The 16,566-nt window shown below is 36.3% G+C and overlaps 2 protein-coding genes across 2 annotated transcripts; one reads left to right on the top strand and one right to left on the bottom strand.

The window, feature by feature from the left end:
• The first annotated feature begins 3,486 nt into the window (after positions 1 to 3,486).
• Positions 3,487 to 12,125, top strand: LOC121727443 (transmembrane protein 181). Its single transcript, XM_042115300.1, has 12 exons — positions 3,487 to 3,768; positions 3,859 to 3,962; positions 4,414 to 4,572; positions 4,657 to 4,759; positions 5,617 to 5,770; positions 6,078 to 6,158; positions 6,490 to 6,589; positions 9,470 to 9,597; positions 9,930 to 10,076; positions 10,263 to 10,365; positions 11,321 to 11,545; positions 11,907 to 12,125. Exons 1-12 carry the CDS (start codon positions 3,620 to 3,622, stop codon positions 12,041 to 12,043), a joined length of 1,590 nt encoding a protein of 529 aa, XP_041971234.1. The 5' UTR covers positions 3,487 to 3,619; the 3' UTR covers positions 12,044 to 12,125.
• A 1,100-nt stretch (positions 12,126 to 13,225) lies between these two features.
• LOC121727444 lies at positions 13,226 to 14,952 on the bottom strand. Its single transcript, XM_042115301.1, has one exon. It carries the CDS (start codon positions 14,691 to 14,693, stop codon positions 13,284 to 13,286), a length of 1,410 nt encoding a protein of 469 aa, XP_041971235.1. The 5' UTR covers positions 14,694 to 14,952; the 3' UTR covers positions 13,226 to 13,283.
• Between the last annotated feature and the right edge of the window lie 1,614 nt (positions 14,953 to 16,566).

The raw sequence follows: 16,566 nt of genomic DNA, 5'->3' as shown, positions 1-16,566 counted from the left end.
ACTTACATTTGTTACTCCAAATACTTATGAAAATTATGAAAATTTATATTGTTAAGTATAATATGTATTTTGTAACATCACAATATACACATTTTTTATGTATGTATTAATTTATTCATCACATTTAAAGACTGTTATAAAAAACTACAAAAACACCATTTTGCCTACTTTATAAAATCATATTTTATAAAAAAAAAAGAGTTAACTTATTTAGGCATCATTTTTAAACATGTTTTATTATTTCTAAAATATTATAATATAATGTACCGTACATATTTATATTCTTATAATAATTTTTTGGTTATGTCTTAAGTTAATAGTTAATGTTCTATTTATATACCTTGCATGATTACAGTAGAAATGTGAAAGAATAGTATCATTGACATATTTTAAGGACAAAATGTCATAATATTTCCTATCTCACTTTGCCAATAATTGTAGATATACCCTTTCTATAGTTGTAATGCTAGGCGTCCTGTAAGATAGGTTTGTACTAAAAAAATATAAATACAATCTTTAGTCACCATTATGTCAAAATGTCATGAGCCTTAACTGCCATGAATTATATTATTACATTTTTGTTAACCAATCACATACAGAGGCTTTTGAAATTTTGCTATAGTGAGTTATGTTTATATGGAAACTTAAGACCAAATATATTTTATGACTGTAATGGTGAGCTTATACGGGCAATTAAAATTGCTCAACTCCAGTCAATTCTCGTCAACTTTGACGTCACGACTACATCAAGCAATTTTCGGCAACAAGCAGCAATATTGCGCAATACAATATTAAGTGATGTGGCCATCGAATATTTGAGCGATATGGAAAAAATTGCTCCATATTGCTCCACTAATTGCTCCATTCGTATCGCCGAGCAATTATTGCCGTAATTATTGCCCGTGTAAGCACTTCTTAAGAATTGTCCAGGACAATGATTCACAATAATATATTCTGTCATATTCTATTCTATTTAATTAAATTATATTTGATTGAATCGGAATAAAAACTTTGACTCACGATTAAGGGCGAAGCCACATTGCTCCAGTACGAAATATCGCATTGTATGCCACATTGCTGCGTTGCGGCAACGTACTTCCACCCAATACATAACGTCGACAGAGCAATTCACCCTCCCAAGTCCCACTTCATCTCTCCGTCAGTCAAAACACCATGTCCGACGACGTAACGCGTCAATGTCACATAATATCTTATATCTTTGAACGAGCAAGTCTTGTATATATATATATTGACGTCACTTTGACGTCACGACTACATCAAGCAATTTTCGGCAACAAGCAGCAATATTGCGCAATACAATATTAAGTGATGTGGCCATCGAATATTTGAGCGATATGGAAAAAATTGCTCCATATTGCTCCACTAATTGCTCCATTCGTATCGCCGAGCAATTATTGCCGTAATTATTGCCCGTGTAAGCACTTCTTAAGAATTGTCCAGGACAATGATTCACAATAATATATTCTGTCATATTCTATTCTATTTAATTAAATTATATTTGATTGAATCGGAATAAAAACTTTGACTCACGATTAAGGGCGAAGCCACATTGCTCCAGTACGAAATATCGCATTGTATGCCACATTGCTGCGTTGCGGCAACGTACTTCCACCCAATACATAACGTCGACAGAGCAATTCACCCTCCCAAGTCCCACTTCATCTTCTCTCCGTCAGTCAAAACACCATGTCCGACGACGTAACGCGTCAATGTCACATAATATCTTATATCTTTGAACGAGCAAGTCTTGTATATATATATATATACAAGACTTGCTATATATATATATATATATATATATATATATATATATATATATATAATTGGAATCTCGGAATCGGCTTCAACGATTTTCATGAAATTTAGTATATAGGGGGTTACGGGGGCGATAAATCGATCTAGCTAGGAATCATTTTCGGAAAATGTATTTTTATTCGTGTTTGTCGATAATCGATCGAATCGATGACTCTTCCTGACATCTATTGGCGAATAATAATACTATTTTGTTTTAATAACTAATTGTTTTAACGACCAGCAGATGGCGTTATTAAGTAACACGAAGTCAATGAGTGTTGCTCGGTCATCCAGGTACTTATTATTAAACAACATAATAATTAATAATTAGAAGTATTTACAAGAATTAATATTTTACATTATTGTGCTCTTTTTATTGTATTTGTTTCATATATTTTATAAAGATTAATTTAATTTACTTACATATTTTATTAGAGATATTTATGGCCAAAACTAATTAAGTATAAATTGTATGGATTTTTAAATTAATTATGAAAGATATAGATTAGCATCAAATGTTACAAAGGTGTGTTTAAATGGAATTTATTTAATTTAAAGTGTATTTAATTTTTATTTAAGTATCTACAAGTATTTTATGTACTGTAATACAAAGGTAGCTTACTAGAAATTAAGGCATTTGCTTAATGAATAGGTGCTATTTAGCAATTAAGTATTACTACTTTACACATAATATATTATGTGTGCCCTGTGCATGCCTGCATGTAATGATTGTTATTTGTTATTATTGTTTTAGTCGAATCGTCCTGCTTTCAATTAAATAATGTTATAATTACGATCGTGTTCCTGTTGTATTATCGATTTTGTAATTTTTAGTATGAGCAAGAAAAATACATAATTTATAACAACATTTTATGTCTTTTACACCTCCCCCTAGCCTCCATAATCCAATTCCTGATATCGATGATATTACACAAACGTTAATTAACAAACAAACAAATAGGTAAGTATACTTTATTGTGCACAAACATGACAGTAAAATTTATATTAATAAACATTTTAAAAATCAGACATGTATGTATACAAAGGCGGCCTTATAATTTAATAATTATAATTTATTTCAAAATAAGTATTTAATCGGTAATTTAATAGAATTTGTTACCAAGATAAGTGAGTTACACACAACTCACAAGTGAGGCTATTATTTATTTTCATACTAGATGACGCCCGCAACTCCGTTGCGCCAAAACTCGTTTATCGCGGCGGAACCGTACATTTTTTCGGGATAAAAACTATCCTATGTCCTTTCCCGGGACTCAAAGTATCTCCATGCCAAATTTCAGCTAAATCGGTTCTGCGGTTTGAGCGTGAAGAGGTAACAGACTGACAGACAGACACACTTTCGCATTTATAATATTAGTAAGTATGGATAAAAGGAGATTTCAAAAGGAACGCTACAAAAATAAAGCCTAGGTACTTGCCAGTGCTAAAATTGCAGTTACCTATATAGCTAAAAAACAACACTTTTCACCTAAAGATAAACTTACAAAAGCATTAAGAATTACTTATTCAAGTTAATATTATATACTTGGTCAACATAAAAATATTAAAATCAGATATTTATTTTGGCGCCAAAATGTCACCTTTGGGCGCCATGACACGTCACGTTGTGAATCCATGATGGCTGCCGACTCGCGCGAAAATCAATAATGCTTGTAAACAAGCAAAGTGCCAATGGGGTAACTTCGAGCGTGCTCTATTTTATACTACGTAGTTTAAATTTGTATAATGCATTAAATTGTTGTAACATATTATATAATATTTGAATAAATAACAAAAAAGATCAATGGATACAGCAAACGTAGGTTATTCGTACCATTTGCCTACAGGCGGATGGAACTACAAAATTCGTAATACTTTATCACAGTTTAGCGATTTATTTAGCGAATTTAACAAATACATCGCACCAGCGTATCACCATGATAGATGCGAAAGGTAAGGAACATTTTATTTTACTTTATACTCTGCAATAACATTAGGTTATAGGTACATGATTATTATTATTTACGTTAAAAATAATTTCAGGTCCGTTCAGATGAGAATATATTCAATGCACAAAGGAGAGTTTGTGATGGTGTTTATAGCATTTTTCGCCTGTTTTGGCTTAGGAGTATTCATAGGATTGGCAGGTAAGACTTCATCTCTAATAACTCGTATTACACAACATACCATACATAATACATATTATATTTATAAGCATATACTGTTTCTCCACATGAGATAATACTAAGAAGACATTAAAATGTGCAAGATTGATAAAAGTTTAGTGGTATAATTAATTGTAGAAATATTATTGCCCTATTTTGTTTACCGATTATGTTTCACTAGCGCCTTCGAATAACGTCAAAATTAGACCTAATCAACAACGCTGGTCAATAGACAAACCTCAGTCAAAACCATCAGAAGCCATTACTGCCGCACTCAGAGTGCAACATTAATTACTTAAATGCAATTAATTCAAAATTTTGACATCAGCTCCTTACATTATGTGTCAAACTCTTCATTAAATTGAAGCTTAATCGTAATTAAATGTCTCTGAGTACGGCGGTTAGAGTGTTAAACATAAACTCCTCTTTGTAGGACCATCCCCGACGTCAACGACCTCTATATCAGCAAGCAGCGTGCTGGCCAATGGCAGCGAGATATACTGCGGGCCGTTCCACCTGCACAGCCCGGCGCTCGGCACGCGCGTGCAACAGCTGTGGCTGCTGGCTGAAATACTCACTAACAACGACGACGGTATGTCACTTTAGTAACATTGTATACCCCTCTTTCCTAGTAAGCACCTTGGGAAGTGCTATAATAAATAATTTATTGTTTCAGAGGAGATCTTCGACAAGAGCTTCCAGATCAGTATATCGATAGATGGCGTCCTCAGTGACCACACAACGGCCAACCTTATACCGGAGACGGAGACTACTAATCGGTAAAGTTTCGTCTTCAATGTCAACTAATAATAAATAGGGTAATCCCAGCTTGCTTTGACACTAAGGGCGTTTGTGCACTACACGGAATTTTACCGTCCGGCGTTCATAGCTTTCACATTTGCCATATTAAAACGTGAGAAATCGGGACGCTGCGCCGCGCCGAATGGTAAAATTCCGTGTAGTGCACAAACGCCCTAAGGAGTGAAACATTAAATACCATGTTGTAAGCTGTAGCATTCTGAACAGTAGACGTACAGTTCGACAAGGCTTTATTTGAACGTGGCGAGAAAAGGAACTAAACGCTTCTATCATAGAAAAACGTCATTTTTGACATGTGTTTGACAGTTCTCCTTTACCAGCAGCGCTCCCGTCAATGTCACCCACGTTCAAATAAAGCCTTGTCGAACTGTGTCTGTAAGCATATAAATTCACTATTTTATGAGGTGGGCCAATTAGAAGGTACAACTCAGTACAAGGCACAAGTAAGGGAGATTACTTCTCGAATTTCTTTTCATTCATTTTATGATTCTTACTAGTAACATAGGTATATACTTATTAATATGTTGTGGAGAATGTTATAAATGATTTGAAATGACTACTCGTTTCGACTGTAATCATTGGGACTTGAGTTGGGAATCCAAATTTTGACATTTTGACAGCCGACCAATCACAGAGCCTGAACCGTGTCTTGAGACCGAGATGCATCTTGAGTACTGACTATTTATAACGGCCTTAGTACTTAGATAGTACATACGCAACTTATTAGGCAACTTTTATTTGTGACACTAGTTAGTTGAACTTATACGTCTTAGGCCTAAGAGTTGCTTGAATTTTGAAATGACTAATATTGTTACAGAACCCAACACTTGAAATGCAAGAGGCAGGTGTGTGAGGAAGTGATGGTCCTACATGTCGGGTCGCCCGAGTACACGCACTACGTACTTAACGTACACTTCTTCGGACTGAAGGAATTCCACAAGAGATACTTTATACGGGAAGTTGTGTTCTATGTAAGTGACATTGCTAGATATCCTACACAGATATTATTTAAATACACCAACGATTAATATTAGAGAATCCCAATAAGCTATCATTTATACATGTCGGATCTCCTTAATTTGGCCGTGTCAAGCCAGCCGAAAGGTCACAACTACCTAATATTGACTATTGACTATCAGAGAAGTTGATTCCTAGGCAGATGGCGGACCTACGTATTTGGTCGCGTTACGTCAAACCCAGCTGACATTTACGAATTACTTTCTTTGATGGTACCTATTAATTTTGATGATACATACCTAACTACATCTTTGTTTTCAGTTCAAAACTTACAATCCGGCGTTTACGCAAATGGAGACATGGTTTAGATTTATTTTTCTTCTAACTACATTCACCGTAGCAGTAAGTAACTTTAAGTATATCTGGCAACGCAATCCAAATGTAATTTTATCTTACTTCAAAGTCGCCTATGCATGTTGGCTGAGGGACGTCAACGATTGGATTGCTCATATTTTGTAGCTCTATTCGCTTCCCATCACTTGGTAGTTGGTAGTCACTTGCCACTTGGCAGTTGCCACACAAACTTGGCGTCGATTAATTATTGTGCGCAAATGGGTATTGGTTAAGCATGTATATAAAAGACTTAAAAAGCTATATTGCAATCAATATTACTAATTATTTTTGTTATATTACTACTATTAAATTAAATATTTTTATAAAATTTATTTTACAGTGCTGGTTTGCACACTCACTCAGAAAATACTCCAGCCAAGACTGGGCAATAGAACAAAAATGGCTCTCTATTCTTTTGCCTCTACTTTTACTATACAATGGTAAGTACCCATAGACTATGGACTATAGAGAATAGATAGTGTTCCCTTTGCAGTACAACCTTTTAAAAAGTTAACACTACAATCTTCAATTTCTAAAAGACTTTGAATGACAGCAGCAAATTCAAAGGACACCTTTCGAAATAGCAACCGATATCAACGTTGACGTTGATCAACGGGAAAGCACGTAACACGAGAGTGAAGAATTAAATCACTGTCACGTACCTAACTAATGAATGTGACCTTTTGAAGTTTCCAGAAAAGGACGTATTCTCCATCTCTTAAGGCTTCTCGAGCCACTCTTACATTGACAACTCATTAATTCGACTAATAAAGAAGAAATATCTGATGGTATTGCATAGGTATTCCTTTCTTTACTTGTATATTGCCTATGTCACCAGCTCTGGATATACAGGGTGCAACTTAACCTTCCTGCCAAATTTGAATATAGTGATCCCTGTGAAAAATAAAAATACACGTATTTTTTCTTTTATAATCACTCAGTACTAAAATGTTGAGAAATAGCTTCCGAAAGTTATCCTACCAAACACCACAAAATATGGACACATGCGCGGCCCGGCCCCGCACTTCCGCTAGTAGTTCCGTACGTAGTTCATTGACATTCTTGTTATTTATTATTATCTTAAGTTGCGAATTTTCCCTTCATACTTTGACGGGCTTAGGACCGTCAAAATGTAAAGGACGTAGGTATGTTTAGAATAAAATTAATTAATACACATGAAAAAAATGGAAAATTGCAACTTTTTAATTTCGAACAATAAGCACTTTAGAAATTTAAAATAAATCTAAACCACATCCTTTGTATTTAGGCGTATTTAAAAAATTCAATCAACTTATTAAAATCAAAACCACCCACCTCTAAATCTTATTATCTTGTTTACACTAATAGTACTTTTGTTAAAACTGCAATCCGTTTCGCTCTAAGCAGAGTCTAGCGCGTTTTTACACATTGTTTTTTAAGTTTGAGCACAACTCTGTCACTTTTATCCTCGTCAGACGCATATTCGATACGCGATCTTATTGCGGCTCTTCACGATGGGCCAGCGTAGTGGGCCATCACGATGGCCCATCGTGTGGAGGACATAGTGGCGTAGGATGGCCGATGGCGCCAGCGCTGGCCGTGCTGGCCGAATGGCGGCGGTGTCGGTTTTTCGGCCGCACATCAAAGGTGATGGCCAAGCGATAGCGGTACGCCTCTACACGTTGGCGAATGGCGATACGACAGTCGGTGCCTGACCGCGGTCGAGTGAGGACGTCGTAATTCGTATTACAATTTACGAATTTCATTCAAAATAACGAGTACATGGTCTCATAATGAATGAAGCTATATTAATATGATAAAGCCGAAAGTTTGTATGGATGTTTGTTACTTTTGTTACTCTTTTACTCAAAACTACTGAACGGATTTTAAAGAAACTTTACAATAATTATAATAGCTTTTACATTATATATGTGCATAACTCCTGACTCTTTAAAGATACAATTTTAGGAGTTTCGGCGTTGTTTTAAGAACGGAAAGCATATTACAGTGTAAACTCTATATAACGACACTGAAGGGACCGTGCATTTTATGACGTTATATAGACTATAGAGTTGTCGTTAAATGGAGATAAGAACAATCAATAGTTTTTCGTCAATATACAGTGATTTTCTTTTACTAACCGTATTTACAGTTTGAAAGTTTATGTATACTTAACTGAGAATATGATAACGAATAGATATTATTAATCCATGACACATTATATTTTGTTTGGGGACTAGGGTCTAAAACAGCCTACACGTGCAATCAATCTCAATTTGTAAACAAAGGGACTAATTTCTCAGAAAGTTCTGTATGCATGATGCCAAAAGTCGAGTTTATTGCGGGCTAGGATAACAATGCGACAAAAAAACGTACACAGCTGCGCAGTTTTTACTAATTTTAGTAATTTAAAAGGTGTTCAATTGTTGTAATGCTGACGTTATTGGGAGTGGTTGTGATGCTATGTAGAGTGTATCATTGTAGGGTAGAACAGCTAAGGCAACCAAAGTCAATTGATTTCGATGCTTTAGAGAGTTTGTCGTTAAATAGAGTGACGTTACATGGAGTTTACACTGTATGCTATTATTACATTCATCATTGACATCATCGTCACTACCATAAACCATTATTTTAATTTTAGTCTCGAAATAATTATTCGTAAAATTCAAGAGAAGGTTCATATTAGGAGGGAGGTGATACGAAGTTCACCGGGGGTCATCTGGTGAAGTCATAAATTATTAAAAATGCACGTTTTGCATTGCCGCAATGGCTAATGCTTACACGTCCATCTTGAACGACGTTTAGATCACAACTGAACACGGCCATCATGTAGAGGCGTTGCGACCATTGCATAGCCATCGCATGCGCCATTCGATCGCCCAGCGCTGGCCCATCTTGAAGAGGGGCCATTAGGTCTTCGAGGCTGGCCAGGTGTGTGCAGGTACTGGCGCCGTTTGAGTAGTGACCAAGCTGTACTGAATTAGGTTGGGATAAAATATGTTATTGTAAAAAAATTATCACCCCATTTTTGTGGTTTAATGGACTCTCCTAATGATACCTAAGCCCTAAAAAAAATTAGACAGGTAGGTTTAATTGCACCCTGTATGTATAGGCAGTAGTAGGCCCTGGCCTGCGGGCGGCAGCGTCCTATGGGGGGCGGCAGCGTCCTAGAATGGCGGCAGAGTTCGTACATAGGGGCGGCAAAATTAAAGTGGCCTAAAAACATAAAAATGTAAATCCGGCCCTATATGTCATAATGTCACTTTATGTTATGTTAGGTAATGCTGCGTCCACATATTTTGAAAACACAAGACATGCACTTAAGACAAGATTTTTTCCAGATCCAATATTCCCGTTACGGTTAGTGTCTGGTGGGTGCTTTGCGCCGCTGCTGGATGCGATATTCCAAACGACTTTCTTGGCTGGGGTGATGCTCTCCTGGCTTGCTTTATACCATGGCCTTAGACAGGTAACTGATACCATAATATCTAGACGTATAGATACTTAATTAGTTCTACCATTTTAGTCTTATTATATGCCGCACACAACTTTAAAATTGCTCTGCAAAATTGTCATCTGATTCCGTCTGATTACCGATATATCAGTGTGCCCGTCCCGCATCTCTTCCCAAAGAGACCTAAATAAACCATACGGAATCCTCAATTAATTTTGCTGACCAATCTTGAACTTATTTAAGACTAACAGTAGGCGTTAAAAACGCTCACTTACGGTCTACAGACCTAGATGTCCACTCATTGGTACAGCCTAAAGACTTTTGAATAATCTTTGGATTTGTTTCAGAATGAACGAGGATACATTTCTTTTTACTTGTTCAAAGTTATTGTCGTCGGGTTTGTATGGACGCCGGCTATTATAGTAGCGGTTTGGCAGAAGTATTACGCGTACTATGACCCTACATACAACTATTTTATGAACCCAGATTATCCGGTAAGTGTTAAGAAGAAAAAAAACTAGAATTAAAGAGCAGTTCGAAGTCATTATATCATATTAGGTCTCATTACTCATAATAATTATTATTCGGGAAATATTTTCAAAAAGCACTTTTTGAAAACATTTCCCGAAATTTTTGCTGTTTCCCGTCACCGATCTAATTAAAAATATATTTCGTTTCAGGTTGTTAAGATAATGTTCTTTGGTGCTGTAACAGTGTACTTTCTATATTTACTTATACTTATTGTAAAAGCGTACAGTGACTTAAGGAATATGCCTTTCTTTGGTAAGATTTTCCTATATTCCTTCCTACTAGAATAAGTTTCTTGTCGCTTAAGCCGGGTCCGCAGCGCCAATTTCCTAACAAAACACGATAACAAAACATATTAGCAGTGCATTCTGTTTTGTTCGTGTTTTTGTTTAATTCCATGCTTGAAATAATGTCTTGCTGCAATGAGCGCGAACACAAAATGCGACGCTTTCTCTCCCCGCATCCCCGCAGGCGAATGCGGGGGATGTTATCCATTTGTCTCAGCAAACACGTTTTTGCTAACAGAACTGACTACTGAGGCCACGCCTGTATTCTGTATTGGAAACACTAACTTATACTATAACTATATCTTTAAACGAGCAATTCTTGTATATATACCTATATATAAGGGATCATTTTTAGAAAATGTCATCTTATTCGTGTTTTATCGGATACCGAGCGAAGCTCGGTCAAATAGCTAGTGTAAGAAAACACGGAGCAGCGGACCCGGCTTTAGATTTGTTCTGCCAACGACAAACCGTTACTTCGTACCAAGGCGAGCGCCGCAAATACCGATGTATAAATTCCTCCCACAATATAGGTGCGTCAGTAACTCATTACTCAGTAGTCAGTACTCATAATTTTCAATAATTCATAGCCAGGAGTCAGGCCAACGCTTTATGAATAAATTGGACTAAACTAGAACAATACGAATATTTTATATCTACTAAATGACGCTCGTAATTTAACGGAATTATTCGCCAAAATTCGTTTATCGCGCGGGAACCATGCATTTTTCTGCGATAAAAAGTATGTCCTTTCCCGGGAGTCAAAGGATCTCCATACAACAAAACCGGTTCTAGATGTTTCGGCGTGAAGTCAACAGACAGACACATTTTCGCATTTATACCTAATATTAGTATGGATAAGCTCAAAGTAATGACTTATACGAATAAGTTTAGGTTTCATAATAACCCATAACTTTTTTCAGATTTAAGACTTCGATGTTTATCAATAGTAGTGGGCACGGTTACTTGCATTATGACGTTATTGGCCCTACATTCATGGGGCCCGGCCGCCTTGCAAGACCACTGGGCTTCCCAACCAAAAGTGCATTACGATACTTCCGCGCCGTTCATGGCTCTATACGGCCTGTTCAACTTTAAAATGTATATTTTAGCGTATTTATTCTCGCCCGGGAGTGGATCTATACATGGTAAGATATTTTCTAGAATTTGATAAATCTTAAATTGCGACTGTTAAATCACAATTAGATTAACTAGTTACGGCGCAGCTTGATTCTACGCGTCGACGTGATGCGTCATTCGACAACACTGATAATATTGTATGGCCTACCTCTTTGACGGTCCTGTATGAACTAATGTAGTTATCGCGGCAAACAGCTACGGGTCGCCGCGCCCGCGCCATTTTGTAATACATTATACAGCGTGTTATGCGATACGCTGCGACATTATACATTCCCCTTGTGTCTGTTAACCATCGATTGTTTTTCCCTAATGTAACGCCCATTGTTCTAGAAAGATAGTGTTAAAAATCTTTGTTAACTTTGTTTCCAGAAACGGCGATTACCAAAGACAATCCAGCTTTCTCTATGATCAATGACTCCGATGAAGAAGTGATCTACGGTTCCGACGAAGAAAGTCGCAGGCCTCTTAATTCACACCCGCACAGAGTCGCGAATGAAGATATATGATCGATCACTAGTTCTATTCTGTATATTATGCTACTTTTCTTGTTTATAAAATAGTGTTAAAATGTTAATGTTTTATTTTGAATCAATTATTGTTCATTTATTCCATATTCCATCCCTTTATTACGAATTCTCTTTCCCTTCAAAAACGATATCCAATTTTGTTAATAACAATGTTGCAAAACAATTTTAGCCAAGTTTTTTTATTTATAAAAATTAAAATTGCTGGCAACAATTGTGTAGGCAAATATCAAATCCCGGTATGTCCACCATAAGCGAAACTTGGCAAATGAGAGAAATTATGTTTTTTTAACTTTATTCTCGGCATTTTTCTTTTCAACTTTTGACACAGACATCTTCTTTACTCTTTCAGGATTCACCGCTCTAATTAGTATATACTGCGTTGTTCCATTTTTCTCAAAAAATTCAATAAAATCGACAAGAGTTCAGTTTCGAGTATGGGTGTGACTTACCGGGTTTGATATTCGTGCAGTTATATTTATTGCCAGCAACAAAAAAATTGCCAGTAAACAAAGCTGTTACCAGAAAAATGTTTTACACAAATAATAAATATATATAAGTACTAGTTTTATTGTGTGAATGGACATGTAACTAAATAATAAATAGTGATCCAAGACTGGTACTGTACTTGGGTGCCTGAATTAAAACAGTTGCAACTCAAAAAGAAAAAAGAAATCGGCCAAGCGCGAGTTGGACTCGCGCACGAAGGGTTCCGTTATCCGTACCGTTAGTCCGTTATAGAGCGAAAGTAGGGAAAAAATAGTATTTTTTATGGGATTTATTTTAATTTTATCATTCAATTCTTACGCGCGCGCGCGCGGGCAGCACATATTATATAATATTATAACTAAGGATTTTGTGAAAATTTCAAGTTTTTAGTTGCATTAGTTATACACATTAGTATTTGTTGTTATAGTGGCAACAGATATGTAACATAATCTGTGAAAATTTCAACTCTAGCTATTACCGTTCTTGAGTTACAGCCTGGAGACAGACGGACAGACATCAAAGTCTAAGTAATAGGGTCCCATTTTTACCCTTTAAAAAAATGTGCATGATAATGTTACAAATATGCAGCAATCATCTATTGTTCCTGTTTAATCTACAGTAAACAAGGCAATACTTTTTGTGTAATAAATGAAACATTAGAAATGAACTTTAAAATTTAATTACATAGTATAATAAATAAGTCATTAGGTTTTACAATTAAAATTAATTTACACTAATTTAATGCTATTGATGACAAATTGTTCAAAGTGTGTGTAATGAGAATAACAGGGTGAGGCTGTAATATCAATGATGGAAGTGGTTTTTCACGAGCTCCACATGGCTCAGCAGGGAGAGCTTGTGGTGTGGCAGCTGTTCTACGTAATACTGCACCACCTTTCATCACACATGTCACTCCAGCTCTGGGATCACAGTTCTCATTAACTATTGGACTTTCGTCATCCGAACACAGATCAATCACTTCACATTCCGTATCAAATCTCTTCAATGGGTCACAAATCTTCACATCTGCATCAACTAGTTCAGAATCCAGGCCATCAACGTACACTATGTCCTTATCCTCTAAGCAGCGCTTTCTTTCAGACTCCTTCTTTAAATTATCTATGTATTCATTTATCTTTTCGAGTGACATTCTCTCTACTGGAACAGATATAGGTCGACATTTAAGGAATAATAATTGGCCATTGAGATCTAATACTTTTTTATTTCTATGCTGTGGATGTACATATTTTCTTTGCCAGTAATCAGATGGTCTCCTATATCTTACAGGAAATTGGTTACTTTTGCTTTTGCTAGCTACATGTTTTAAAGGTACAGTGGATGTACAGCAATACCGTTCTATTCTCTCCCTTGAATATGATGTGTCACGAGGACAATTTGTTTTAACGTTCTTTGTATAAGCCAAGGATGAAAAGGGGTATGGAGGTCCTCTGTCATAATTAGCACTTGTTCTAATACTTCTAGTTTTTGCATCAATATCTTTGTTCTTATTGTGTACATCTTCTTCAGCTTGATCACTCGGTCTTAACTTTAATGCTGAAAGAAACTCAGGTAAGCCACCATTGCATGAACTGGATGGAATACTTTCATTGTTACACAACCTCTCGTGGGCCTTCAACACATCTAAATTATCAAAGTGACTGTCGCAATTGTCGCACAAGTATATATCAGCAGATTTTATTTGTTCAACTGTATCCAAAGACTCATCCCTATCGTAGAATATGTTTTCATTTCGGAAAGTAACGAGTAGGCGACCACTAGGTCTGTAATACAAGGAAGTAGTATGATCTCTGTTATCAACATACCTCAGCCTGTTCCTTGGATACCGTGCAAGTTGCGCAGAAAAAACCAAGAGAAATGCACTTTTATGGTAGTCATAACACTTCTTCACTAAATTCTTGAGTCTCGCTTCCCAATCCGAGGGTACAGTGAAAGGCTTCTTGAACGGATGCGAAAAGGAGACGTCGTTCGTCCACCACGGTGGCTGCCGAATATCCTTTGCAGTATCATGACCCCACGAACAAGTCACCATAAATGTTATGAATTTCTCCAACTCGCTGGCAGTGATTTTGGACAAAGCTGTAGGATGCCCGTTAGCAAATAGCAACGGCAAGTTAGCAATCATGATTGCCGTCGCCTAAACTCTCGCTATCGCAGTCGAGTAGTCAGCGCTTGCGATCGCAACTTGCACAATACCGTATAGTTAAAAGGATGCATTACTATTTCTTTTGGGTAACATTCATGCTAGCCAAAACGCTGCTTACTTGTTTTATCAATTATCAATCATGATGATTATTATTTTAAAAAATAACACTCAAAACCACCTCTAAACACAAAAAATGAGCGGATAAAGCGCGTTCGTTAACTGAAAAGAGAAAGAACTATTTTCATCCCACAGCCAGTGTTGCCAGATGGCCAACACGGTTTCTCCCCAAGTCTTCCCCGAAATCCCCCCGAAATTCGGGATTTCAAGAAAAATCCATCCACAAATTATAAAAGAAAATTTTTGTTCATTATGAATGGGAATTTCACAAATGGATACGATAAACGTACACCATTTCTGCAATAGCGTCCAATATTTACAGAATCAGCATCTTCGCGAGCTCCTTGATCATTTTTATGGTTCCGTAAATCGTAACCAAAGGGTAAAAACGGGACCATAGTACTTAGATTTCGCCGTCTGTTCCCAGATTTTTTTCCTCCAACAATCCCCCCAAAAAATTGTTCCCCCCAATTTTCCCCCATCACCTAAAAAAACCCCCAAATTTGGGGGGATTCCCCCCAATCTGGCATCACTGCCCACAGCCCACTGCCAAATGCCACAGCTTGGCCACAGGCCACAGCCCACAGCCAAAAATACTTTTTGTCTATGGTCCAGCTGCAAAATCAAATAATAATTTATTGTACCAGTGTCCAGTCCAGTACACTAGCTAGTCCAATTCTACGAGATTTTATTGGTAGTTGGTAGGTAATATTCGCATTGGCCATTTTGGACTAGAGTCTAGACCCACAAAGAATGCTAACGCACTGGCTGACTGGACTGGACCTAGCAGAGGAACGTCGACAGACGACAAGGTCTAGTAAGTTAAAACTCAAAAGTCGAGTTTTCGGGGAATGTGAAAGAGTGATAATAAATTATAGCTATTTCACATTCCCGTCATCATAATTTATTATTATATTATTATTTATTTTCCTGAAATTGTGTTATGTATCTGAGTTTGGTAAGATATTATGATGGCACTTCACATGGCTATTTCATATTTGTATTTGCTATTGGCTATTTCTTGCATTTGGCAAAATTATTGACGAATAAGTATAGTCATTAGTCTGTCAAGAAAGTCATAACAGACGGATTTTTTTTAATGAAATAAAAAATAAGAGAACTTTATTAATTCGAGATAAAAATGTGCAAGGTGACAATATTATTTTAAATGTAATAAGCGTTCTCTGTGAAAAGAAAAAAATACACCTTTTACGTGAAATACGTTTAGAAAATTTTCCCGCCTGTCATGACTTTCTTGACGCAACACAAACAAGCAAATAAAGGCAACCTTCCACACATGGACGTCAAATACCAAACTTTTACTTGGTATTAGTCATATTTGTTAAATAGGCAAATAAGGCCAATAATTTGTCAAACATACCATCTGTATAACAATATGGTGATTTTTGATTGTATTAAATAAAAAAATAAAAAAATAATCTTTTTATTCAAAATAGGTATCATGAATCAATCATGATTCAAATCAAACTCAAAAAGTGTATCAACACTTTTTGAGAGTTGAACGAATATTTATGGCGAATACGTCAAATAGGCAAATACAATTTATAGCCATGTGAAGTGCCGCCATTTATCATTAGATATTCGTTATGCCCCGCGTTAAATTTGATGTTAAAAACGATCAAAACGCTTAAGGGCATTTCTCCGGATTTGGATTATTTAGTTGATTCCCTGGTACATTTTTAGTTCTGCATATTTTTTAAAATCAATAATCGCG

The sequence above is a fragment of the Aricia agestis genome, chromosome 5, assembly GCF_905147365.1.
Source record: "Aricia agestis chromosome 5, ilAriAges1.1, whole genome shotgun sequence".
NCBI classification, from domain to species: domain Eukaryota; kingdom Metazoa; phylum Arthropoda; class Insecta; order Lepidoptera; family Lycaenidae; genus Aricia; species Aricia agestis.
The sequence above is the reverse complement of the archived record's forward strand: the minus strand, read 5'-3'. Positions and strand labels throughout refer to the sequence as shown.

Coding starts and splice junctions, on each gene's coding strand:
- LOC121727443 (XM_042115300.1), top strand. CDS start 3,620: ATGGATACAGCAAACGTAGGTTATTCGTACCATTTGCCTACAGGCGGA. Junction 4,573..4,656: donor ACTCACTAACAACGACGACG/GTATGTCACTTT, acceptor TTATTGTTTCAG/AGGAGATCTTCGACAAGAGC. Junction 5,771..6,077: donor TACGGGAAGTTGTGTTCTAT/GTAAGTGACATT, acceptor CTTTGTTTTCAG/TTCAAAACTTACAATCCGGC.
- LOC121727444 (XM_042115301.1), bottom strand. CDS start 14,693: ATGATTGCTAACTTGCCGTTGCTATTTGCTAACGGGCATCCTACAGCT.